This window comes from Halichoerus grypus, chromosome 11, assembly GCF_964656455.1.
Source record: "Halichoerus grypus chromosome 11, mHalGry1.hap1.1, whole genome shotgun sequence".
NCBI classification, from domain to species: domain Eukaryota; kingdom Metazoa; phylum Chordata; class Mammalia; order Carnivora; family Phocidae; genus Halichoerus; species Halichoerus grypus.
The window spans coordinates 17377403-17404204 of record NC_135722.1 but is presented as its reverse complement, the minus strand read 5'-3'; the positions used below and the strand labels follow the sequence as shown (position 1 = coordinate 17404204).

Sequence of the window (26802 nt, the reverse complement as noted above, 5' to 3'; positions counted from 1 at the left end):
GGGTATGGAGGGAGACCCAGGTCAACAGAAGCTCAGCAAGTCAGGGCAGGCCTCTCAGGGGACCAGAGGACTTCCTGCCTAGAAGTTTCCCAGTGGGAAGGATATCGCACATGTGGTGTGACTGGAAGGAAGAGTCCTGTGGAAGCTCAGCTCGTCGACTCCCGGGTCTGCTGGGAGGAGTCGGCTCCCTCTGGAATATTCCTTGTAAAAGCTTCAGTCTCAGGAGACTGGCGATCGTGCAGTGGGTCTTAATAGCCATGGATTGAAAGAATAGAAGTTTAAATAATCGGGCAGAAGAATGGTCTGGTGGATAGCTGGACAGAATTTGGAAGGGGGGAGGCTCAAACTTATATTCGTTATTTCCTGTAATCCCCTCAACCCCCTTCCCTTCTGTCTTCACAGATGAGCAACTGATGCCCAGAGATGCTTAATAACTTACAGCCACACAGGGTGGAGGTGGCTGAGCTGGGACTTGAACCCCAGGCCCCTGACAATAGCTCCGTATAGATCACACCCCACCATACCCCATCCAGGGAAAGGGACCTCTCAGGGCATCACAGCAAACGGGGCCAGAGAACAGGCAGATGAGCTCAGTGCCTGCCGAGGCCAGACTGCACCGCACCCCCCCACCCCCGTCAGGGAGCCAGGCCACCCGGTCACCCCACTGCTGTCCACCAGCACACCCAGGACCAAGGTCACTCTGTCTCCCTCCCAGGACCTGGGCTCTCAAAGGGGGCCCCTTCCACTTTGAAGTGTGGGTGACACTGGAGCATGAAACAAAACCCTTTTCTTTGTGCCCGAGGCGGGATACTGAGCCCCGGGGAGGGGGAGAAAAGGGTGACTGGGACAAACTCCTCTTTGATGACCAGAGCGGGAAGACCTTGGGGAAAAGCAAACAGAAAGGGCCCAGAAGAGGCCGACTTCACTGAGCCACAGCTATGGCAGGGAGGACAGCGTATTCGTGTTTGAAGAGGTATTGAATGCTGGTGGCGTACTAAGTGCTAGAAGGAAGGGGGGCGCTGCCATCCAAAGAAATCTAGGCAAAGTAAGGAACCCGAGGAGCTGGAAGGCATTGGCAGGAGGGGGTGGGTGGGGAGGGAAGGAGCAGGAGGGCCAAGGGGGCAGCCAGCATGCTGTGGGCTATCATTGTGTTTTTCCCTGGCAGACCTGCTTTGTTGGCCTTGGAATGTGAATCTCAATCTTTGGGGGAGTCTGATGAAAGCTGTGATCTTGATCATCCCTTTCCCACCAAAGGTATGTGGAGATAAAGTGTGGGGTGGGAGGAGAGGCCCCCTGAGGCCCATCCACAGCCCCTCGTAGACAGCGGTTCCTAATGAGTGGCATTCATCCCCAGGCCCGTCCCGGAGACTCTGGGTCAGCAAAGGCAGAGGTGGAACTCGGCACTGGCCTTGGGGAAAAGCTTCCTGGGTGATTCTGACAACATAGCCCCTGGTTGAGAATGTGGTCCGGGGGCTTCAGGAACCCCGGATGAAGACCTTGGGCTTTCAAGGAGCAAAGGTGTTCTAAGCTAGCAATGAGAACAAGTGAATCCAAGCCAGGAACGAACCTCAGACAGCCAGAGGTCCCCTTACTGGTTTGGGATCCCCCAGCCAGCTCTACAAGGCAGTTAGTGACTCAGATACCAGCTCTGGAAGAGCTCTACTGTCTTCCCATCATGCTCAGATTAAAACCCAAGGATCTTAACAAGGTTCACAAAACCTTACGAGGTCCTTCCCTTAAATACAGCAAATACGTGCTCCCACCTCAGGGCCTTTGCACTTGCCATTCCCTTTGCCTGGAAGCCCATGTCCCTTTGCACGCTGTTCCCCCAGAGATCCACACGGATTGATCCCTCACTCCCTGTGGGTCTTTGCCTAATTACCCTCTCTAAATAGCATTCCCTCTTGCTCTGGATCCCCTCCCCAACTTGGGTCTTCTTCACAGCACTTACCCAATTAGATTTATTTACATATATTGTTCATTTCCTGTCACCTGCTTGAGAAGGTAAATCACAGGGGGGCGTATCTGTTCTGTTGCCTTCTGTGTTACCAGCACCTAAAAGAGTGTCTAGCACCTGGCAGGTGCCCAATAAATATTTGTTGAATGAATGAATAATGTGACTTTGCTCCTCCCTGTTGTCCAACAGGACACAAATGTCGTTTTCCAGGTTCCTCAAAAACTCCTCAGAAACAGCTGCTGTTCGGATGTATTTTCCCATGTAAACAGTAAGCAAGTAAACACAAAGCAGTTACTTGACACCTACCGTATGCTCAGCCCCCATGGGCTGAAGGGAGGTATACGCAAAGAGTTTCTGTCTTCGAGGTCTTTATGAAGCAGTCAGGTGGGAGTGCTAAGGTCAGAACACCTAGGTGGGCCGCTGCTTGGGACCTTGGACAGGCGTTGTTGCCCTGAGGAGCTGAAGTGGTCAGCGGGGCTTTGTGGAGGTGTGCCCTTTGGGGAACAGGACCCAGGAGGCAACCATGTGGGAACTGGCCTCAGGTCCTGCCAGAGGAAGATGGGGTGAGTGGGCCAGAGCCACCAGCCCCCAACATCATGGCATTCCTCCTCCTCAGTTTCCCTACTCCAGGTGACCTCATACGACCTGGAGACTGGGCCGAACCTCCCAGGACAGTTAGGGTCCAGGTGCTGTGGCCCAGGAATCTGGGAAGAGAACACACTAGGCCTGGATTCAGACATCCCTGGAGTCAGGCCAATTCAAGCGGCATGAACTTGGACAAAGTTGAGGAAACCTTGCTGGGCCTCAGTTTCCCCATTTTTAAGGTGAGGCCAAGGACACTTTCCTCCCTGGATTGTTGGGAAGCCCAGAACGTGGGCCTCTGGGCCACGTCAGCAAAGAGAGCCTCTCATTGCAGACTCCCGGGTTCTGGCCACAAGGGTGCATAGGCCAAAGTCTTCTCAAACCTTCTGAGACTGTTTCATCACTGTCAGGGGTCCGGGGACCATTTGCAGTCTCCTCCCCCTCCTGCCCTCCTCTTTGTGCCTGCCAGGCTCCTCTCTCTGAAGTGGATCTGCATGTGGCCAAGTGGCTCCTTGGGAGCTTGGGGGGACTGAAATCAAGGGAACAAGAGTGATCCCAGCCCAGAGGTGGTAGGGGTCAGGGCAGCTGGGTCCAGCGCTTGGGGGAGGAGCTCTGCCTTTCCCCCACCTCCCACTGCCTTCCTCCTCGCTTTCCCAACCTGGAAAGAGAACCCCAGGGCCCTCTAAGTTAGGCCAAGCCAGACACTGGACTTGGAATCTTGCCTTTGCTTCTGGAACAGAGATGCCAAAAGGAGCTGGGGAGGAGGAGGAGGAGTAGAGAGAGGGAAAAACAGGGCTCCCCACATCTGGATTCTAATCCTACCACTGATGTTTTCTAGTCGTGTGACATTGGCCAAGGCACCCCACCTCTCTGAGCCCGGGGTTCCTGTCTGCAAGCTGGAGACCCCAGGCGAGCCTCGGAGCACAGGGCTGCGGTGGGTTCGAATGGGTTGTGTGGCCCGCCCCTGGCTCGGTACCCAGGCTTCACGGGTGCACACTACGTGCACGGGGCCTAGCTGCTCTCGGAGGGCACGGCCCATAGCCCACCTTTCCTTGTCCTCTCACCCCAGCTTCGCTGCTGCTGTGGAGGTGGTGGCCCTGTTTTCCGTGCCAGGAAGGAAAATAAGGGCTTAGCGCCCCCTCTTGGCGAGTCCTGGTTACAGCTGCTGTGGTCGGAGGAGGAGGGCACAGGAGAGGGGCTCCAGCTGTGGCAAGTTGTGGGCGATGCCCCACAATGTCCAAGTTGTGCGCAATGAAGGTTTTCCTCTGGGCACGTCTTCAGTCCACCGTCAACATTCACCTGGTGCCTACAGTTAATTGATTCCCTCAATCCCGCCTCAATTACTGATAAGTTGCCAAGAACATTGAACAAACAATAACCAAGAACCAGCCTCCCCCCGACCCCCGTGCCTTGGAACTATGGCAGAACCTGAGAAGCCTAAGTGCAGAGGGGGACCCAGACCTTAGACAATTGCATTATGGTACTCATCCATCCATCCACTCATTTATCCATCCATCCATCCCTCCAACCATCCATCCACCCATCCATCCATTCATTCATCCACAAATGTTACTGAGCTTCCCTAAGGGCCAAGCATGGTTCTTTGCATTTAAGAAACATCAGTAAACAAAACAACTGAAGACCTTTGCCTTCACGGAGTTTATGTTTTAGAAGGGGGACTGAAAAGAAACAATACATATAATGAATAATAACATATATGGTACGTTTGGAGGGGAAAAGTGCTGTAAAAAATGGCAGGTAGAATGGGGGAGGAGGCACCACGGTGTGGTAAGGGTGGACGCGGCTTGTGAAATGAAGTTGGTGGTCATACTAGGCCGCTGGGAGAAGGTGACATCTGAGCAGGGACAAGGAGGTGAGAGAGTGAGCCAACAGGGTTTTAGGGGCAGGGCAGTGCAAGCCCAGCTGGAGCAAAGGCCCTGAGGCACGCTGCCTGGCTTATGTGCTTTTTACCCTCTGTTTGGGCAAAATGCATGGGGATATAGGGCGTGGGCCCCTCAACCTACCTGGGGAGTCAGGGAAGGAAGATTCCTTGGAGGAGGTGACACGCACGTGTAGACCTGAAGGAGAAGCTGAGGTCTGCCGACCAGGTGAGTCTGTGAAAGGGCTTTCTGAGTGCAGGGAACAGTAGGTACAAAGGAGGAATGAGAGGTCATGGCGTTCTGGGAGAGTTAAGGAGGGTCAGTGTTTGGGCTTGTCACAGGCAGTGGGAGTGGGAGGGGTGTGCAAAGAATGAGATTAGGGAGGTAATCTGTGATTGATGATTCTAGAGTCTGATAGGCCACATGAATGAGTTTGGATTGTGATGTTGCAGACTGATGGCTGGGGCTCTGACAGAATCTGGTCAAACCATGCTCACAGTGCTTACTTTTTTTTTTTTTTTTTTTTTTTAATTTGATGCACGTAGGGAGGTTATGCCGGCTGCAGTTAGCCAATGTCCTCCCCAATCTACCCTTTGCCTTAAGCCAGCTTTGCGCATTTGTTACTGTTGTGTCCCTGAAGATATTTGACTTTATATCCCCTGTAGGGTGAAGGGGAGCCATGGGAGGATCTTGAGCACAGGAAAGATGTGATCAGACTTTTCCACTGGGAGGTGTTCTGGGGCTCCTTGAGGCCAGGGACCTTCTCTTTCATTCTGAGAGTCTCGGGGCCTAACACAGTCTACACAGGGTCTAACACATGTAGTATGGGTACATAATAAGTACCCGGTGAATTGGTTCTAGTTTTGTGCTTTAATGAATGGGGAGTGAACAGATAAATGACAGAAGGGATGGGCCGTCAGTACAGGCCAGGCTGGGGGATACATGAGGTCCTAACCCTCTGGGGTAAGGTGCCCACCCACAGCTCAAACTTCCTCTCACGTGGAGTCTGCTAGGGCAACGTCTCTCCAAGAGTAGTCCATCATCACCTGCCATGCTTGTTTTAGAATGTAGGCTACTATGCCCAATTACAGACCTACCGAGTTGAAATCCCTTGGTGGAGCCCAGGCATCTGTGCATTAGACAAACACCCACTGAAGTTGGAGAAGAGTGACAAGGCAGGGCATTTTCAGACCACAGGCTGCTTTTGGCCTTGTTTCTGTTTGTTGACCCTCAGGGAAAGTGGGACAGAGCTGCCCAGGATGAAAGCGATAAGCCCACACAAAGAGTTATGTGGTAGTTCTACCTGCCCTACCATCCTCCCCTTTAGCCTTCCCACCACCCTCCATGAGGTAGGTTTCATGACCTCCCCCTTTAACCAGGGAATCACTGGAGACCAGCAAGACCTGGCAAGAAGATGCAGTCAGGTAAGGCTGGGGGGATTGGGACCAATCTTTCTGGCACTCGTTCCAGGGTGTCCTTGTCAAGTTGTCCTTCCTGCCCTAGGTTAACCCACTTCACCTTGTTCTCAATCATGGCCTCTCCAGAAGTGGGGAAAGCTAGTAGCTCATTTGTTCTTTAATTGAGATTTGATTGCTCCAGTGGTTCTCAAATGCTGGTAGTATTTGAATCACCTGGCAGCCTTGAGCTATTACATGGGCCCAGGCAGTAGCTATTCCTAGAGCCTCTTGCTCTTTAGAAGCTCTCCAGGTGGTGCCATGCCTCCAAAATTTGAGAACCTTGGCTCCAATGCATGGCTCTTCCATGTGTGGGTGTCGCTGAGCCTTTCTCTGTAAAGACGCAAAGAAAGGCCATTTTAGGTAATAGAGAATGCCTGGGGAGATCCTTGGGAAGGAAAAGGTGGATCTTATTATTGCCCTTGAAACCACCTTGTACTTAAAAGCAGAGCATGGGTGCCCAAAGCCGTAAGTAAGCTTAGTGAGAGGAGGAGGGCGGTGGAGAGGTCTCTGAGCCCTGATGGTCAAGGATAGTTTCATCAGGCACAATGGGGATTTTAGACTGGAGAAGAGATGAGTGGAAATAGAGACAAAGGTAAATGTGGAGTAGTGGGGACAGGGGAGCCGCGGGATGTGGAGCGGGAGAGGGGCTTTGGGGCTTCAGCTGGGGCTCCTGAGCCCCCTGGTGGGGTAGGGGGCTTCTGGATTCCCACAAGTGAACACCAAGCTTTGAAGGTATGTGCAGCTTTCCAGGAAGAGGCCTTGAGGAGGGATGGTTAAGAGGGCAGTTGGAGCCTGGGGTTAGCAGACTTGGGGTTAAAGCTCCCCTTTCCCATCCTACTTGTGTGAGTCACCTCCTTCTTTGGGACCTCTGTTTTCTCATCTGTAAAGTGAGGCTAATGGCGGTACTCTCCTAACAGTCGTTTTGAGGATTAAATCACCCAGACCAGAGCCTGGTTCAAGGCAGTGCTCAAGCAGTGTTAGCTGTCATTGATCATATTGGAGTTTTGGAGGGTCCTGTGTCCCCCCAAACAGCTTACACCATTCATACCTATTCTGGATATATTGGGGGGCCTTATTAAATTCAATGGACTGTAATAAATTATGCCCTTAGTTGGTCCATCTGAAGGCTGGGACTAATTCTTACTTCCTAGCAGTTAGGATTAAATGCTGCATGGGGCTGGGGCTGGGGCTGCTGGGCAGTTGTTAGGCGCACTCACTAGGTAAGTGACCCGGGGTTGAAAGTACCGGTCTAGTGTTTACTACCAAAGTCTGGTTGGCATATATGTGCAACAGAGGTGTGGCTGTGTTCCCATAAAACTGTATTTACAGAAACATGAGTTGGGCCTCCATTCTATAACTACACTAAATTCTCTTGTAGATCATCTGCCAATTCTCTAGTGTCTTCCAGGCAGAGAGTAGTAATCTGTAGATAGCAGACCTCCAAATTCCCTTGTTCTAACTCTAGTTTCTTTCCTTGCCTAATATTCTCAGCTGAGACCCCTGGTACCATGTTAGATATTTAACAGTGACAGTGGGTAACCTTTTCTTTTGTTCAGGATTTCCAACCTTTCAGAGTTTGCCGATTGAATAGGAGGCTGGCTTTTTGGCTGAGAGGTGTCTAATGTTAAAGAGGTATCCATTCGGGGCGCCTGGGTGGCTCAGTCGGTTAAGCGTCTGCCTTCGGCTCAGTTCATGATCCCAGGGTCCTGGGATCGAGCCCCGCATCGGGCTCCCTGCTTGGCAGGAAGCCTGCTTCTCCCTCTCCCACTCCCCCTGCTTGTGTTCCCTCTCTCGCTGTGTCTCTCTCTGTCAAATAAATAAATAAAATCTTAAAAAAAAAAAAAAGAGGTATCCATTCATCCTATTGTCTAAGTCAAGAATGGGTGTCTGATTTTGTCAGATGTCTCTTTAGTGTCTATAGATCAAGTGATTTTTTAATAGATCCCACTAGGATCTATTAACTATAAACTATGAACTTTATCAAATCCGTTATTGTTTAATTATAAAATGTGGGTATATTTCCTTTTCTCTAGAATAGTTTAAATAGCACTGCAATAATGTAGAGTTTCTGATGAGACTGTCTGGGACCGGTACTTTTTTAGGGAATCAGTTCTTTGATAACTTCTATGTAAATTGTTTTGACTTTCTCATCTGGAATTAGGATTAATAAACTACATTTTTAAGCTAAATTGTCAATTTCATCCAGACTTAAACATTTTCTATATGTGCCTTTTTGTGTGTGTGTGTGTGTGTGTGAATTGGCTCTTTGTTTTTTTTCTACTATAGATAATTCTGTAAATATGCTCCTGTGTACTTGGCACCTGCCCCCATATTGGTCTTCCCACTCGATGGGCTAGCATTGGAAACAAACTTCACTTTGCTATTCATATCCTAACAGAGTTTTAAATTAGCTACAGCTGCATTTAAAAAACCCAGTTCCTAAATATAGTAAAATTCCTAAGTGTACAGTTTGAACTATGACAAATGGTTATGGCCATGTAACCACCACCTCATTAAGTTCTAGATCACGTCATCTCCCCAGAAAGTTCCCTGCACCCCATTATAGTCAGTTTCCCAACTCTCTCCCCGGGCAACCACTGTTCTGATTTTTATCACTCTTGATTACTTTTGCTAGTTCTATAAGTAGAACTGTACAATATGTACTGTGTCTGGTTTCTTTCTCTCAGTTGTCTTTGAAGTTTTTAAAGGCAAACCTACTTGTGCAGATTAGTAGTATCCTCCACACAAATCCAGTTCCTCTAGGGGGAGGAATTGGTACTGCCTAATGAAGTATTGATGCTTTGATGGCTACAGGTTTCTAGGTTGGGAGCTATTTTCTTTCTGTATATTGAAAATAACATTTCATTGTTTCAGGTTTCCCCTGTCGGCTGAAGTCAGCTTCTGGTCTATTATTCCTTTAAGGGTAACTTTTTTTTCTTGGCTGCTTTTGAGATGTTTGCTTTTTGTAGATTATATATATATATATATTATCCTAAATATATATGTATGTATATATGTAGATTTCTTTATTCTAATTTGCATTTGTTGGGCTTCTTGAATCCATGCTTTGGTGTCTGATTATTTGGCACTGATAAAACATCTTATTCAGATTGCTTCTGCTCCATTTTTCTCTTCCTTTGGGACTCCAGATGAATATGTATATGTATATTTTAGATTTTCTCATATCTTCTCTTAACTTTCTTTTGTGTCTTCATGTCACATTCTAGAAAGTTTCTTCAGCCTCTTCTTCTGGGTCACTAATTTTCTCTTTACGTTTATCTAATATGAGAATAAACCCTTCCGGTGAGGCTTTTCACTTTTGGTCATTGCATTTTACCCTCTAGAATGGATTATCAAAAGGACAGATTTGAAAGAAAACAATTTCCAATCTGCCAATTTTCAGACTTGGGTTTTTATCTCCTTGAACAGAAAAGTGATTATTTTACAGTCTACCCTTAGTAGCTAGAGTCTAGTTAGTCTTTCTGTTGTCTGCACTGGTCTTACCTCATGCTCTCTGTTCATGTGTCTGGATTTTGTGTTCTGGACACTGTATTTGAAAAGTGATCCTCTGAGAAATGCAAGTCTAAGGTAACCACATCCAGAGTATTTATTAGCTTCTGCCCGGGGAATTTGAGTCACGAACAATAGAGGAGGACAAAGTTGTTGGATGAGGTTAATCCAACTCCAGAAATTGAGATCTCCTGGGCATTGTGACATGAAGCCCAGCTGCTGTCCATGCAAGGACTGGTTTTCAGCCAACTTACGCTCGTTCCCAGAAGTTCTGGACTCAAGTGGGAGGTCTGAGGTTTAAAATCCTGGCTCTCCTGTGGGACCATGGAAGTGACTCATCTTCATTAATCTTCAGTTTTCTCACCTTGAATTGAGGCATCTTCTTATCTAACATATGGAGAAACTGATGCCCAGACAGGGAAGATAATTCTTGCAACATGCTACAATTGGTGAGTAGGAACTCTAAAATATAACCTAAGCTCTTCAAGCCTGCTTTTACCTGAGATTTCAGTTTTGCAACTTGTGTTGAGGGGTCTCTCTTCCCAACACCTTGCTTCCCAAGCACATAGAGGAGACTCTGCAATCCTTATCCTACTTATCATAATAAGAAGGAAATATCTGAATTAGGTCAGAGGACTGGGACACCAGGGAAGGCTGGTACATGGCAAAGGGAGGGAAGGTTGGAGGGTAAGACAGAGCTAGAAGAGCTTGTAGGGTACTAGGAAAAGTGACATCAAAAATTTCCTGCTGTAAAGGGTATACCCATGTGCTGGCATTGCAAACAAACAGGAGACCAGCTTGTTCCCAGCTCATTTCCTATGTTCACTCCTTCTCAGCTTCTACTATTTGTCAGCCTTTTCAGAGGGCTATTGCTGTCTGCTGGGCTGGCTCTGAGACACTGCTTCTAGCTGTTCTAGAAGGTCCTGAGTGTGACATAACAGGTAGATGGTTGGAAGCTGGGGAATACTGAAACCAAAGGTACGTACAAGAGGACTTGAGGAAAGGGTTAGTATACCCCAGGGACATTATTGCCTTTGTGAGCCAATGTCTTTCACAATAGACTTTTCCTATAGCAAAGACAAGTCTTGGCAGAGGCCTAACTGCCAGGTTTCCTCCTGGCCTTGCCACATACTTCCTTTTTTTTTTTTTTTTTTTTAAGATTTTATTTATTTATTTGACAGAGAGAGACACAGCGAGAGAGGGAACACGAGCAGGGGGAGTGGGAGAGGGAGAAGGAGAAGCGGGCTTCCCGCCGAGCAGGGAGCCCGATGCGGGGCTCGATCCCAGGACCCTGGGATCATGACCTGAGCCGAAGGCAGACGCTTAACGACTGAGCCCCCCAGGCGCCCCAACACATACTTCCTTCCTTATTAGAAAATACATTTTGCCAAGAAAATACGCTTCTTTCAGGTACTTGCCTTGGCACCTATTTGTTGTCCCATAAGCCTGTCTGAGAGGTCCTCATTCTATCTGCTGTAAGCAGCCTTTCTCCTCCAATGGCTTGTTGGGCCACACTGGCCTCCGGTTTCTCTACGTGATCCTGATTGCTATTTTCTTTGGTCCTAGAGTCCCTGGCTGAGAGCTGGGTAGATGGGGCAGAATCGTGGAACTTTGGTAACATCAAGGACTTCCAGGGCAAGGAGTCCAGTAGTGCCCCTAATTACTGCTTAAATTCTGGGGCCATGTGCTGGTCTAGTGGATACTATGGAGCTGTGACATCTTTGATTTTGTTATTAAGTTGACGCAAGACAAGGCCTTTAATATGTGAGAACCCAGCTCTGGAAGAAAGCAGACCCCCCCCCCCCCCATTGATAACTTCTTGCCCATTGAAAAGAGATCTTGTCCACCATTGTGACCCTTCCCACCAGCACTCCCCAGGACCAACAGAGATGATAGGCACCACTTTTTGAAAGGCAAAACCACAGGAATCTCTCTTGACCCTTAACTACCCTTCTATGCGATCCAAGTATAGATCCCTCTTGACTTATGAGGGGGTTATGTAATGATAAACCCATTACAAGTTGAGAATGCATTTAATTAATACACCTAAACTAATGAACATCTTAGTTTAGCCTAACCTACCTTAAATATGCTTAGAACACTCACATGAACCTACACCTGGGCAAAATCCTCTAACAGTCTACTTTATAATGGAGTGTTGAATATCTCCTGTAAATTATTGAATACTGTACTGAAGGTGAAAAACAGAAGGGTGTCTGGGTCCGGGATAGTTGTAAGATGGTTGTTGACCTTTGTGATCGTGGGGCTGACTGGGAGTTGCAGCTCACTACCAGTGCCCGGCATCACGAGACAGGATCCTCCCACATATCCCTGGCCCAGGGATTCAAATTCAAAATTCCAAGTATAGGGGCGCCTGGGGGGCTCAGTTGTTAAGCATCTGCCTTCAGCTCAGGTCATGATCCCAGGGTCCTGGGATCGAGCCCCTGCTCAATCCCTGTCCTAAAAGCCTGAACATCGGGTTCCCTGCTCCGCGGGAAGCCTGCTTCTCCCTCTCCCACTCTCCCTGCTTGTGTTCCCTCTCTCGCTGTGTCTCTCTCTGTCAAATAAATAAATAAAATCTTTAAAAAAACAAAAGCAAAATTCCAAGTACAGTGTCTACTGAATGCATATCATTTTTGCACCATTGTGAAGTTAAAAAAAAAAAATCGTAAGTTGAACCATCCTAAATCGGGGGGATATCTGTATCCGGAAGGACAGCATGACCTACCTACCTGCAGGGTGGAGAGCCCCATTAAAATGACCTTCCTACTTTTAAGGGAGGGAGTTTGGGCCAGAACAAAGCTTTTGCTTGTGGAACAAAGGGTTAGCCTAGGCATGAGGGCTTATGTTTGTTCCATTTCTTTCTAAACAGTATGCATGTTCCTAATTTTGGTGAGTGAAGTTCTTTGTATCAGTGTTGATGAGAGGTTGGCACCCTAAGTCAAGACTTGATACGACTTTGTCCTGTGGCTGCATCTGGTCATTGCTCCATCTTCTATAGCCAAGTCCTCAGTTAGGGCTCCTGTCTTCATGGACTCAGCAATATCCCCGTGGTTGTGCCTCTCCTACTAGTTAGCTAGGTGCTGGGCACTGTGCTAACAATATCGTGATGAAGGCTGCCCTGGGGAGACCCTGAACAAGGAACTGTATTAAGTGTCATTCAGGGGAAGTACTAGTTGCTCTGGGAATATCACAAGCTGACTGAACATGGTCGGAAGAGGTTGGGCAGAGTGTCCAGTATTTGGGTTCTTTGAGGCTTTAAAAAGGAGTTTCTTAGGTCCTACCCATCATTTTGACTTCTCTTCAGAGGAAAGGGTGGTTTGAATGTTAGAAGTTCTCAAAGCAGAGTCTCAGGAACTCGTTAGAACCAAAAATTCCCAGCCCCCACCTACTGAATGAAAGTCTGGCAATGAGGCCTCGCCATCCCTGTCCTAAAAGTCCTCCAGGTGATGCTGGTGAAGTCTGAAGTTCAAGAACCATGTATCACGCCCGTGGTTACTAGTGATGAATGTCTAAGGTGGCCGTCCCAGCGAGCAGGTTGAAGGCATTTATAAGGAAGGGACACAAGGGAGGAGTGGAAGGACCGAGCTTTGAATATCTGGTACGGCCAACTTAGGAAAAAGAGATAAAACGAAGGGCTGATGTTCTAGGATAAGGGATGGCAAACTTTTTCCATACAGGGCCAGATGATGAATATTTCAGACCTTGTGAGCCGTATGGTCTGTGTCCCAGCTGTTCCACGCTGCCATTGTGACGTAGAAGCAGCCAGAGGTGATACATAAACCAACAAATGTGACCGCGTTCCCATAAAGCTATTTACAAAAAGAGGTAGCTGGATTTGGCCCTTGGGCAGTAGTTTACTAACCTCTGTTCTAGCAGAATAATTTACTGAGGCTTTTTATTTTCTGGGTGTCCAGGTGTTTGGGTCTCTCCATCTCTCTCTCTCCAGCTCTCTCTCTCTCTCTCTCTCCATCTCTCTCTCTCTCTGTCTTCAAAATCCCTTTTTCTTAGAACCCTGTAAAGCAGGAATTGCTCTAATTGAGGCACAGGGTGGAGCCCCCAGAGCCTACCTGTTCAGTTTCCCCTTTTTCTCAAAGTGGGTCCTAACGCTTTTTCTCAGGACACATTTTAATGTCATTGAAGTACAGTGCTCCAGTGTCTGGGCTTGGGGCCACTTAAGCATTGCCGTTGAATGAGTCGGTAATTCTTCCTGAACCGACATGGGCCTGTACCCCACGCGTGGAAGTAGGAGGAGGCAGTGAGGAGCCGGAGATCAGGCCTGAACCTGAGGGTCAAGGAGAGTCTCCTTTGCTGCAGTGCATGGTCTCCCTCTCTATCTACAGGTTCCAGCCAGCCTGCTGAGGCCGAGACAAAGACCCAGAGCATGAGTCACCAATCAGACACCCTCCATCTGCCCTGTGGTCAGATGAGGGGTCAGGGCCTCAGAAGCCAGGGCACCCGCACCCAGCCCATGGAGATGATGCACTTGCAGCAGACCATCGAGAAGCATATCATGCAGCTGGCCGCCAGGCACCAGCAGCAGGATCTGGTGCTGGGGGACCAAAGGCATCATCAGGCCACCGGGGAGCAGGAAGCCCTCCTGGGCAACTTAATGTCCCAGTTGGTCAATCTCCTAACAGTCTGGGACCACGGGTGGCCTGGGGCTCCAACCGTCTTGCCCTTCCCTGGATGTGAGGGGGGATGTCGGAGGTGGGCAGGGGGCCCAATCAGCCGGGCAGCCTGACCAGCCAGTTCTCCAACTGAGGATCCCGAAGCGACATTTGTCAGCCAGCACCTGTCTAACCGTGGGATCGAAGCCTCTGCCTCGTACCGGGCCAGCTTCCAGGACTACAAGATGTACCAAGGAGACAAATACCATGAGGACAAGAACCCCTTGGTGAGGATGGGGGGCGGGGAGAGACACCTCCTCGAGGGCCCCGATCACTAGGATTTACTGAGTCCTCTGCCAAGTACTGGGCTCTCTCTCACTCTTCCTAGTTCCATGAAGTAGACGCTATTGTCATCTTAGAGATAAGGGAATGGGCACAGGAGCAAGGTGACAATGCCAAGAAAGTTAAGAGCTGTGTCTGGGTCCTTCCCGCCCCCCTCTTCCGCATGCTTTCCCTCAGTCCCTGCTCTTGCCCACTAGGTCACAGTGGTCACAGTGCTAAGCAAACCCGCCCTCATGGAACTGAGTCTAGTTGCTGAATATTGTCTGGCACTGGGGAAAGGAACATTGATAATAACAACCTGAGAGAAGTAAAGGGAGGCCTGATTGGGTGGTCTGAGGTGTCTTAAAGGCTGAATCAGCCAACCATGTGGTAGGGGCGGTAGGGGGTGGGAGGGGGGTCTTCCAGGTAGGAGGAGCTGCAGGTGTGAAAGCTTTAAAGTGGGAAGGGCTTGGAGTGATGGGAAAATGAGGCTCCTGAGGCTAGATTGGGGAACATGAGTGACGTGACAAGAGGTGTGAGGTGTTAGGATGGTGAGGTTAGGATAGGGAGCCAGTGACAGGCTCCCAGCAGGAGCGGTTCACAACAGCTCTCTAGCCAGAGGGTGGAGGACAGCCCGAATCATACCTTCTTTTCTGTTTCTAGCTAAGTGATATGTGGTCAATGGTCATCAGCTTTTTCTGGGGACCAACTGAGTCCTGCATCTCCACTGGACTCTGAAGAACCATATCTCCTCCAGTAACTCGAAGGGGCCTCACATTGATATGGAAGTAGCAGAGATGGGCATGAGGCAGGCCCTGGGGCCAGGCAGACGGCGTTCTGCCCGTCCCCGAGGTCATGTGGCTAGTGGGGCAGTCCACATTTCGGAGCCTCCCTCTCTTAAAGTGAGGATCATAATAGAACCTTTTTCTCAGGAGTTATGAGAAGTAAGGCCACTGCATGAGGCACTGAGTCTAGGGCCTGGCACATAGTAAGAACTCAGTGCCTGCTCTCAGGGATAGAAGTACTGGGTAGCTCTAAAGGGGGAAATTGCAAGCTGTACGATTTTTGAATCAATGGCAACTTTTCTAACACTTGAAGCTGTTAGACATGGAGTGAACTGCCTCGTGGGGCAGTGAGATTTCCATTTGAAATAATCTAAGATGAGTCCTTACTGGAATGTTTAAGGAGGTCCCTAGAGGGCAGGGCAAGTGGACTGATCGATTCCTTCCATCTCCAGGGCTTCATTAACCTTGGCATCAGTGAGAATAAGCTCTGCCTTGATCTGACGACTGAAAGGGTAAGCCAAGTCTTGGGCCATGCTGGGACCCACCATCGGGTCCAGTCCCCCTAGACTGTTTCTTAGCATGTGGTAGATACAGGAATGGGACTTAGGAGTTTAGGGAAGGGAATGGGGAAACAGCTTCTCGAATAACACATCTGACCTCCTGGCTTGCTGTGTTTAGGGGTGTGCTCTGGATGGGTATATGGTGGGTAGGCTGCCAAGGGAGACTCTGGCCCAAGTGTAGGGTTGTGGAGGTCATCCAACACTCCTCAGTGAATTCTCTTTATGTAACCTATGACAAGGAGATTGGGGGCTCCATTCATGAAGGGGCATGTGGCATGTTTCCCTATTCTTCTTCCATAAGGCCCTGGGTTGTAGGGCAAACACCCATACGCATCCTAGCAGTAGGATGAGGCAGGTTGGTCTTCCCTGGTCTGGCTGTCCTCATGCTCTGTTTGTCAACAGTTGAGTCAGAGTGATATGAACTTCACTGAGGATGTCCTGCTGCAGTATCCTGATTGGTCAGGGCAACCATTGTAAGTAATTTCCAGATCTAAAGTCTCGTGGCCCCCAGACACCTATTCTCAGGGAGGGAAGGATCCCCGGCACCAGATTCTTGCTTGGCTACCTCCCTATTTCTCTGGGTAACAACTTCTAGAAAATGTCTAGAGTGAAACCACCTCAGGAGGGAGCCCGGTGTAGTAGAAATAGCACTGCCCTGTATTCAGAAGGCCTGAGTTCTCATCCAAACTCTCACACCTATTGTCTGCATCACCTGGAGAGTTGATGGCGTCAGCCAGTAGCCCTGTGACATGAGGTTGGATGCCTTGCTCTTTGGAAAAGACCATAGGCTAGACCTTGAATAAGGAAAGGTCCCTGGGCCTGGGCACCACACAGTCTCTCTGGGTCTACCCACAGCCTGCGGGAAGAGGTGGCCTGACCTACTACTGCAAGTTCCTGACCTACTACTGCAAGGTACCTGCTCAGCTCGATCCAGAAAATGTGAGTCCGTTTCCAAGCCTCACTGCCACCCTGGTAGAGGACTGTATTCTTGGGGGACTCGCTGCATTTTCTAGAACCAGCAGAGACCTTAGGGCCAGGGCAGAGCCAAGGCCAATGGGTCATAGAAGAGGAGGTTCCTGGTGCCTGTCCCTCCTAGGGGGAGGGAGACAAAGGGGCTAGACCTTCTTACATGGGGATTGGTTTTTGACTTCTGCCTTCTGTGCATCTTCAGGTAGTTGTTCTAAATGGCTGCTCCTCTGTATTCTCCACACTGGCCATGGTTCTGTGTGATCCAGGTGGTAAGTCAGTGGGCTCTGCTTTCCCTCAGGAAAAGAGCAGCTCGTGGGCACTGGTCCTTAGGGAAGAAGAATATCTTGACTCAGAGGCCTTTCCCCTAAAGTGCTGGAACTTCTACCCTGATTAGAACATCTTTGTACTATTTCCATAGGAGTGACAGATTTGGGTCCCCATTTAATATGGAAGGAAAACATGGGACATGCCTCAAGGAGGTATGCCTCAGAAAGAGTGACAATTGGAGCCAACTCATTATATTATTAGCTGGGCTTCTGGACTCAACATCAGTACAGAGAGCCCTGGTAAATTAGCTTAGAGCAGTTAGATTTCCTAACTCCTGTATCCTCCTCTGCCCACCCCCAAAGGCAAATTAGTTCTAGATCAAATAAGGCCGAGGGATCTGTTCTCAGTCTCCCTCCTAACAACACCCAAACAAGAGTCTCCGGTCTTAATGAGCTCTCGCTCCGTAGAAGGAAGTTACCCAGATGGCCACTTTCACTCAGAGGAGTAGGTGTTTGGTTAACTCATCCGTGAGGCCAAAGGAAGGGGAAGGAAAGAACCCAGGAGCTCACCAGGTGCAGGTAGCCTGGACCATGCAGAGAGATGAGTGCCCTCTCTTGGCACGGACCTCAGCTTCTAATGTTTGGACAGGAGCTGGTGAGACCTGCTGGATGACTAGCGCTCTACCCGCTAGCAAGCCTGTTTGGGTTTGTAACCTCAATTCGGAGCCATTCCTAGCAATATTCTTCCCCTTCTCTAGTGTTTCCCCACATAACGTTTATAAGAATGTAACTTTTATAGAGCCTGAGGCCAAAAATTAAGCCCCAAGTAGGAGGGATTGCCAAACTAACCTTCTCTGTCTGTAGTGTTGCTACTTGTCTGTGGGGGGGCACGGCTGGCAGGTTCCGACTGAGACGCCCTTCCCCCCCCCCCCCGACTGACAGGGTTGTCTCCCTGTGCTTCCAGAGGCCTTGCTGACCCCCACCCCCTTCTATGGCGGCTTCATCTTTAGTTCCCACCGGTATTCAAAAGTTGAGTTGATTCTCGTCCACCTCGACAGTGAGGTCAGAATGGGGCCCCTTCCCCCCCAGACAATGGACTGTCCTAAGGGCATTTGGAAGGGGTAGGGGACCTCGCTCTCCTCCCATATAAGTGATGGTGGGGGGAGGATGGGGAAATTAGGGCAAGGAGGGCATGTGGGACTGCAGGCCTGGGTGTGAGGCGTTGGGCGATGTGTAGAGGAGCGAGGGACCAGGGCTTAGAAGCTTCCAGGTAGGCGGTGCTCAGGCAGAGTGTTTGCCTCCAGAGCAGGGACGCGAACCCCCGCCCATTGGAGCTCACTGTGGACAAGCTAGAGCAAGCTCTGCTTGAGGCGAAGCTTATAGTAAGGAGGGACCCATGTCTTCGGGGTGGGCACTGCTGCCCCTGAGAGGGGCTGGGTCCGGAGATCTGGGACAGTGTTCTCACCAAGGTGTTGTGGGCTCCTTTGGAAGGGGCAGTGTCCCAGGGGCGTGTCCGCCTAGGAGCCCTGAGCCCCTGTCTCTGGGGGCAGCCCCCAGAGCTCCTCCTGCTCCCTCTCTGTGGGTGCTAAGAGAGCTGAGTGTTCCAGATCCTACCTAAGTTGCTGAGACCCCAACTAAAGGCCTCGGGGGTGGGGAGGATGTGTCCAAAACTGGGTATCCTGACTTGACCTTTGGCTGAACTTGAGGTAGACGTGAGGGACCTATTATGTTCACCTCAGTGATGTTTTGGGGGGGTTTTGTTTAATTTGGGTTTTTTTTTTTTTTAGGGGAAAAAGGTCAGAGGTCTCATGCTAATCAACCCTCAGAATCCTCTGGGGGATGTCTACTCCCGAGATTCACTGAAAGAATACCTGGAATTTGCCAAGATGTAGGTGTTTCACCCCTTGAGACTACACGAAGTCCCTGAACAAGGTTCCTAGAAGTCAGAACCAGATGTCATTTACCCCAGTATATTTACTGCATAGTATACTTTGCAAAGCTATGTACAACTCACTGAAATTGAAGTAAAAAAAATGCACCCACATGCTTCAACTGAACGTTTTTTGCCATTTTGCCTTTTTTTTTTTGGCCCAGGTACAGACACCTACATAACAATTGTGATCTGGTTTTTTTGCTTTTCCTCTTCTTGTCATGTAACCACTTTCTCCCAGCATCCGTTTCCCAACTACTTGGCCTGAGGTACCGAGGCAGCCAAACTCTCAGACCTTGTGGGGTGAAGATGTGTCCCCAGAGAACCCTTATGTCCCACTCCCACGGACATGTTAACATCAGTTATCTCTGGAGTCTTGAAATAGCCCTATTCAATAGGGGGTGCTAACCTCCCCATTTTCTAGAAGAATCACACTTATCCAAATTTCATAACTCTAATCCAGACCAATTCATGGCAGAGCGTGAGGACAAGAGGAAGAACGCTGGAAGTGTGTGGGCTGGAATTTGACAGAACTGGGTTCAGATCCCAGCTCGAGCACCTGCTAATTGAGGAAACTAACTTTGTCTCAGAAACGGTTTCTTCATCCATAAAATGGAGATACCAGCACTGCTTCAGAGGGCTGTTGGGAGAAAAAACACGATGACCTGCATTAGCACTTAGCCCACTTAATGCCACTATTCAATCTGGACCCTGGGTGGGAGCTCCTGACTGTACCAGATATAAAACTCTTTGGGACACGCAGCCCTCCCCATTGCATTGGTCTCTGCTTGACGGCCGAAGGGTTAGATGTTCTGTTGAGTGTCTTTGGGTCCTATTCCTTCCTACCCCCGAGCCAGGTCTAAGGTGTATGCCCCTTCTGCCTTACCATGCCCCTTGGAAGGGTTGGATGGGCCGCCAGAGCAGTAAGAGTATCTGAACTGTATCCAGAGAAGCCCAAGAAAGAAAGGGAGTTGAGATGAGAGAGAACCTAGATAATATTCTCCCTCTTTTGCCCTACTTGCAGGTACAACCTACATGTGATTATAGATGAGATTTACATGCTGTCTGTGTTTGATGAATCCATCACAGTCCACAGCATTCTGAGCATGGAAAGGTGAGTTTGTTGGCCTCAGTTGGAGTTTGGAATGCAAGCCATGAGGTTCCTGCTTTTGCAGGGTGTATTCATGGGCCATAAACTTAATTGGCTACGTGCTAGGAACTGGGGCCAAGTGCCACCGGGAGTGTGAAAATGAGCAAAGCATCCTCTTTCCTCCCACGTGTCTTTTTGTAATGCTGTTTTGTACATGAGATAACTTGAAGGCAAGGTAGAAAGTGCACTGTCCCACGTCTACATAGAGCCCCACAGAAGGTCAGGGTAGGAACTTCTTTATAAGTAGTGCATAGGGAAAGAAGAGAAATAGGGCAGAACTTTCTTAAGGGTAGCATGTGGCCCTAAGATACGATCCCAGCAGCCAAAGCAAGGCAAGGCCATGCTGGGCAGAAGGAACAGCTTTATCCGAAGTGGGGCAGTTAGAAATAGGTGAGCACATTTTAGAAACGGTGGGTGGCCCACGTGTGTGAAGAGCTGATTGCCAAGAAGGTGGCTTTGGACCAGCTGCAGGGAGGCTCTGAGCCAGGCTGAGGGGCCTGGGCTTCATTCGGTGGGCACTCGGGAGCTGTCCCATCTAGTTCCTCAAGGATACCTTTTGCTGACGCCCTGGCTGTTAACTGGGGCAACTGTTTCTTGAACTTTGGGCCCCATAGGCTCTTATGTCTAGGAATGACCTCAAGTCCGTTTTCCTCTCTTGCCCTCATTGACCCCAAGTTTTCATCCTTTCAATATGTCTTTATAACCTTGATTGTACTGTCTCCTCTCCAGTTTGCCTGACCCCAACAGGACCCATGTGATCTGGGGCACCAGTAAGGTAAGCCCCAGCTTCCTGTATTTGGGTAGGAAAGGAAAGGGGGCCAGGAGGCGGGCAAACCAGGTATTCCTCCCCCTACTTCTTTTCCTCTAGGATTTCGGCATCTCTGGCTTCCGCTTTGGTGTTCTTGACACGCACAACAAGGAGGTGGCCTCTGCCGTGAGCTCTTTTGGCTATCTCCACAGTGTCTCTGGCATCGCCCAGTACAAGCTGTGCCGGCTGCTTCGGGACCGAGGTAGGCAGCGAGTCCCATCCCGGGCTGGGATCGTGGCTAGGCCTCATGGCCATGGGGGAGTCCCTGGGTCTGCTTGGGCCCCCGACATACCTCTAATCCACTGAGACCCTGTTCGCGGTCTTGGGTTTAATGGAGGCAGGACAGGAGGTTTGAAGGCACGCAGGCTGTAGCTCAGCTCGCGCAGTAGGCAGAGACAAGACGTGGCTGCTGGCCGGAAACACAGATGGGCTTTCATGTTCGGGAGCTCGTGCTGTGCCTGGAAAGGCAGATTGTTCTCTAAGGCTTGAAAGACAGAAACCAGTCTTTATGCAAAGGTCAGTTTTCCCTCCCCAATGCCCGGCTTGCTTTAGGCAAAGATGACCCAAAAATGCCACGACTCCTTGAATAGGACTTGACTTCATCTTCCAAGGTGGCCAAAGGAGAGCTGCCATTTGGGCAAGTGGGTGTGGCTAGATCTATGGCACCTGCATTCAGTTTCCTCCATGGATCACAAGTGAATCCTGGCTTTAGAGGAGACCTCCCCCAACCCCCTCTATTTAATGCCATCGCCCAAACTTAGATAAGGCCCCCCTTCTTTAATTCCCTATAACAGGGCAGATGCCAGGCTGGAGGATTTAAATTAAAAGCTGGGATATAATGATACAAATTAATGTAATTTGATAATCTGGTTTAGAAACAATTTGCTTTCAGCTTTGGCAGGGGGAAAGGGGTCGATAGGAGAAATCCAACCAGATGGCTCCGTGCATGGTGCCAGGCCCTCTGATATGTGGCAGAAACCAGGTTCTTAGCCCTTTGGACACGAGTTCTCCACCTTGGACACATGGGAATTATCTGGGGAGCTTAATACTGATACATGGGCTCTATCCCCAAAGATTCTCGTTTAGATGATCTGGAGGTATAACCTGGGCATCGGGACTTTTAAAAAGCTCCCCAAGTGGTTCTAATGTGCTGCCAGTGCTAAGAACACCTGGGCTAAGGGCCTCCCCAAGCATATCTAGGTTTCTCGAAGTCCACTGTGTGAGGCTCTGAGTATCTGCCCAGTTGGCAACAGCAGCATCTGTCCCACTTCAGGGGCACCCCGACTCTTTGTATCAGAACATTACTACTGGACTATTGAGAAGGTGTGCTGGGTATGGCTACTGTCAGCCCAGATATAACACAGAGCCCGGCTTGGATAGAAAGAGCTGGTACAAAGCCCAGGGAGGGAGCCTTTGATAAGGCTGCAGATCTCTGCCACCAGACCCGTGACGGCTATCTTCCCCCGACCCGTCCAGAGTGGATTGACGGAGTGTACCTGCCCACTTACCACTCCCGGCTGCAGAGAGCTCACAGATACATCACTAAGAAGTTGAAGGCATTGGGGATCCCTTTTCTCAACCGTGGCTCTGGCCTCTACATCTGGATCAACTTGAAAGTGGTGAGCTCTGGGAATGAGGTGTGGTATTCTTGGGCAGCCCTGCCTGATGCGTCTTTGGCTCAGCCCTGTCCTTCGGCCTTCCCTAGTACCTGGATCCGTGCACCTTTGAGGAAGAGCTGCTGCTCTGTCGCCGCTTCCTGGATAACAAGCTCATCTTGTCCCGAGGCAAGACCTACATGTGTAAGGAGGCTGGCTGGTTCCGCATGGTCTTTGCGGATAGGCCCCTCCGGCTAAAACAAGGTGAGTGGTCCCGACCTCCCGATCCTGGCCTCCTTCAAAGATGCCCTGTCAACTCCTCTGTCGCCCAGTTCCTGGATCTTCTCTTGTTTTTGGCCTTCAGCAGCCGGTAGCGCCAGCCCTGCTATGACCTCTGTTTCTACCTCCACGTCCTCGAGCTCCTTTGCAAACAGGAACCCATAGATAGGCCCGCGAAGAACACCGCACCCTTTGGGTATCTGTTCTGTGGCTGCCTGGAGCAGGGCATTGGGACTGTGCACTAAGAAGAAGTGGTACACTGCCCTTTGGGGCTAGCGGTACGGCAGGGGAGAGAGGCCGGTAGGGCCGTGGGGGGTCCCTGTACATTACACTGCGGAGTTCAGAGTCTCCTCTGAAGGTTTTGGAGAATCTGACCTTCATTTTGCCAATTTTCTATTGCGTCTCACCACGTGCCAGATACTGTTCTCCCTCTGGGAAGAGACCCGTTAACGAGAACATTTATGTCACAGAAATACCTTTTGGAGAATGGACTGAGCAAATAGAGGCAGATAGAAAACCTGATGAGGCCAAGGCCATGAGCCAAGTTACGGGATTTGATATGAGAGCTGAAGGTGTCTGGCAGGCAGATGCTGGGATAGTGAAGCTTCATGAGAGCAGGTAGACTTGGAAATCCATCCCAAAGAAGGGAGGACTGAACGTCAGCATCCCTGAGCGAGGGGCTCTGTGGTGGTCTGCCAGGCTCTGGGGATGTCTAGGGCCCACCCACAAACCCACTAAATCTTCATTTCTCTGTCCCTGTTTGGACCCTCTAGCCATATATTGGTTCTACCAGGTGCTGGAGGAGCAGAAGAGGGATCTGAGAGTGAAGCAACTGGAGAGTGCACAGAGAGAGTAAGAGGTCTGCCTCCCACCCAGCGGCTGCAGCCAGTCACGTGCTCAGGGACTCCCTGACGTCAGCCTCTGGGCCAGAAGCCTGGGGTTTGGGCCTGGTGTTGTAACTGAACCAACAGTGGGCCCCTCCGGGAATGGGCTCCTCTGACCCAGTCATCAACCTTCTCAAGCTGAGCATCTGTCGCTTTGGAAGCTTTGCATCTTTTTAGTCTTTGCTAGCCATGTATGTGTACATGAAGTGTTTTTATGGGGGTTGGGGTGGGGGCTTGCTGGGTCCCGATTTTATGGTTTTATTTTTGTAGTCCGCATCTAATAAATTTCATGTTCTCTTAAATTCTAGGCTTATTTTCTTTTGTACATTCTTTGTATCACCTCTGGGAGATTTTTTTTTTGGGGGGTGTGGGTTTCTTTTAAATTCTAAGGCAAATTGTTTGTGAAGAATACTGTCCAGGGAAGGTGAAAAAGGAAGGAAAAAAGTGATCCCTAATTGACAAAGCACATTCTAGATGTCAGGATCCTATGGGACATCGTATCCCACAAGATCACACCCACCTTGCTCATGTGTGGCTGCAGTGCAGGGTAAGGGTGTAATGCCAGATGTTCCTTCTTCCAAATAGGAGTTCTTTGCGCTTTTTCAAAAGGCTTTTATTAATTAAAAAAAATTTTTTTTTAAGTATTTTGAGAGAGAGCACGTGAGCGCACAAGCGCGGGGAGGGGCAGGGGAAGAGGGAGAAGCAGACTCCCCACCAAGCAGGGAGCATGACATGGGGCTCAATCCCAAGACCCAAGATCATGACCTGAGCTGAAGGCAGATGCTTAACAAACTGAGCCTCCCAGGCGCCCCTCAAAAGGCTTTTAAAATGAATCTCTAGTGATAAGCCTGAGGTCTTCCATGTTCATCTCTAGTGTTTTCAGCCGTTCAAATCACACCACCTGGGAGTTTCTCTGTAAAGCTCTTGCATATCTGCACTTCAGTCGAAGGACTGAGGCTATGATGTGGGCCTGGCACAGACCACATTTTATAGATGACAAAAGAGCTTTTAGCACCAACTGATGGCTTTGGTCAGTCACTTGGCTTTGTGACCATCCTCTCTCTTGGGTCCAGATTTGGTGGTTCTTGTTCTTCAATGACAATCTTTTTCTTTTCTTTTTTAATCAACAAAAGCAGTATTCCAGCAAATCCTGATTCTTTAGGTGTTTCGTTTTGTTTTGTTTTGTTTTGTTTTGTTTTGTTTTGTTTTATACCAGACAGTGTTCGTTAGAAGTTGACTAATAGGGTAACAGACACAGAGCGGGAATTCACTGGATGAATGAGGGAGCTCATGGGACCAGAGAGAAGATGCAGATGTGAAAGATGAGAGGCAGAGGTGCTCTTGGGATCTCTGTAATGGGGGCTAATAGTCTCATCAGGACACTGCCCTCGGTTGAAAGGGATGGTGCCTTCCATGGAAGGGATAGACTCTTTTGTATTCCATTCCCATCAAGATTTGAATGGTTGAGTGGAGAAAACTTAATATCTCCCTATCCATGAGCATGGAATCTCCTTCCATTTATTTAGGTCTTTAATTTCACTCAGCAAGGTCTTTGTGGCTTTCAGAGCACACATTTCGTCCTACACACATCTTGTTAAGTTTATCCGTATACTATGCTTTTCATGTTTTGCTAAAGGTATTGTTAACCATTTTCTAATTGTTTTTTGCTAGTGTGAAACAATTAATTTTTGTATCTTGTATCTATCAAGAACTTTGAAGGCTCTGAGATTTTACCCTACGTACAAACAGATTTCATGGATGCTGGCAGAAGGCATGAGAATTCTGGGTCGGAGAATTATTACTCACAACAGTAGGAGGAATCAGAGTATCAGCTTTTGGTTCCCCAAGCCCTGATTACTGCAGGGAAAAGTGAGGAGGACCTGCTGATGACTGCACCTGCTGTGGGGTGTCCTGCAGAAGAGCAAACCCAAGCTTAAGGAACAAGATTCTTTTATGGTGAGCAGTAAGCTTGCCTGAACTCTGGCCCCAAAGGAGACATTATCTTTATTATATTGAGTAATAAACCTACCCTTTGCTCTGGAGAGACACACTATTGCTATCATCCAATGCTGTTCACTCTACACATGTGTGTATATATGCGTGTATGTACGTGAGTGTGTATCTCCTTGAAGACAGTCTAGAACAAAGACAGTCAATGCCCCTCCTTGTAAGACAGGCAGAATCATGAGAGACCCAGGAAGAATCCTCTCCTGACAGTATCTTGTGACCTTGCTAAACTCATTATTAGCCCTAGTAGCATGGTGGGGGGAGGGGATTTCTTTGAATTTTCAATGTATACAATCATGTTGATTGTGAATAAAGGTGATTTTCCTTCTTCCTTTTTAGTATTTCTAATTTTTCTGTTCTAATTGCATTGCCTAGAACCTCCAGTACAATGTTAAATAAAAGTAGTGAGGGAGGACATTCTCGTTCTCAATCTTAGCAGGACTGAGGTCACTCTTGCTTTTTTTTTTTTAATGAGGGGGGTGGGGAGCCAGAGGGAGAGGGAAAGAGAGAATCTTAAGCAGGCTCCATGCCCAGTGAGTAGCTGATCTCACAACCCTGAGATCATGACCTGAGCTGAAATCAAGAGTCAGACGCCTAACCGACTGAGCCACCCAGGCACCCGACTCTTAAGTACAATGTTACTGTAAGTATTTTTCATACTGCCCTTCACCAGATAAGAGTTCCTTCAGTTCCTAGTTTGCTGAGAGTTTTTCCCATGAATAAGGGTTCAATTTTTGTCATATGTTTTTATCTATACCTCTAGAGAAGATATAATTGTTTTAAGTGTTAGTGTGGTAAATTACACTGAATCTTCTTTTATTATTAACATAATGTATTATTTGTTTCAGGGGTACAGGTCTGTGATTCATCAGTCTTACACAATTCATAGCGCTCACCATAGCACATATCCTCCCCAATGTCCATCACCCAGACACCCCATCCCTCCCACCCCCCACCCTCCAGCAACCTTCAGTTTGTTTCCTGAGATTAAGAGTCTCTAATGGTTTGTCTCCCTCTCTGGTTTCATCTTGTTTCATTTTTCCCTCCCTCCCCTATGATCCTCTGTCTTGTTTCTCAAATTCCTCATATCAGTGAGATCATATGATATTTGTCTTTCTCTGATTGACTTATTTTGCTCAGCATAATACCCTCTAGTTCCACCATCATTGCAAATGGCAAGATTTCATTTTTTGATGGCTGCATAATATTCCATTGTATATATATACACCACATCTTCTTTAACCATTCATCT

At 48.9% G+C, this 26802-nt stretch overlaps 2 protein-coding genes across 2 annotated transcripts in view; both read left to right on the top strand.

Moving 5' to 3' along the window:
* ALKBH3 (alkB homolog 3, alpha-ketoglutarate dependent dioxygenase) overlaps positions 1–1207 on the top strand; it is a 124813-nt gene extending 123606 nt beyond the window's left edge. The window contains exon 9 of the mRNA XM_078058145.1: positions 1166–1207. Coding sequence (XP_077914271.1) covers positions 1166–1192 — 27 coding nt within the window. The 3' untranslated portion in view covers positions 1193–1207. The remainder of the gene's footprint in view (positions 1–1165) is intronic.
* Positions 1208–11849: 10642 nt separating this feature from the next.
* ACCSL (1-aminocyclopropane-1-carboxylate synthase homolog (inactive) like) lies at positions 11850–23845 on the top strand. Its single transcript, XM_078058140.1, is given in 18 exon segments — positions 11850–13214; positions 13730–14022; positions 14024–14147; positions 14150–14283; positions 15555–15614; positions 16065–16135; positions 16518–16548; positions 16551–16601; positions 16834–16900; positions 17862–17959; positions 18202–18279; positions 18685–18785; positions 19852–19941; positions 20707–20752; positions 20846–20987; positions 22262–22404; positions 22491–22644; positions 23433–23845. Coding segments are annotated over 17 exon segments (1725 nt in total). The 5' UTR covers positions 11850–13214; positions 13730–13770; the 3' UTR covers positions 23516–23845.
* Positions 23846–26802: the final 2957 nt, after the last annotated feature.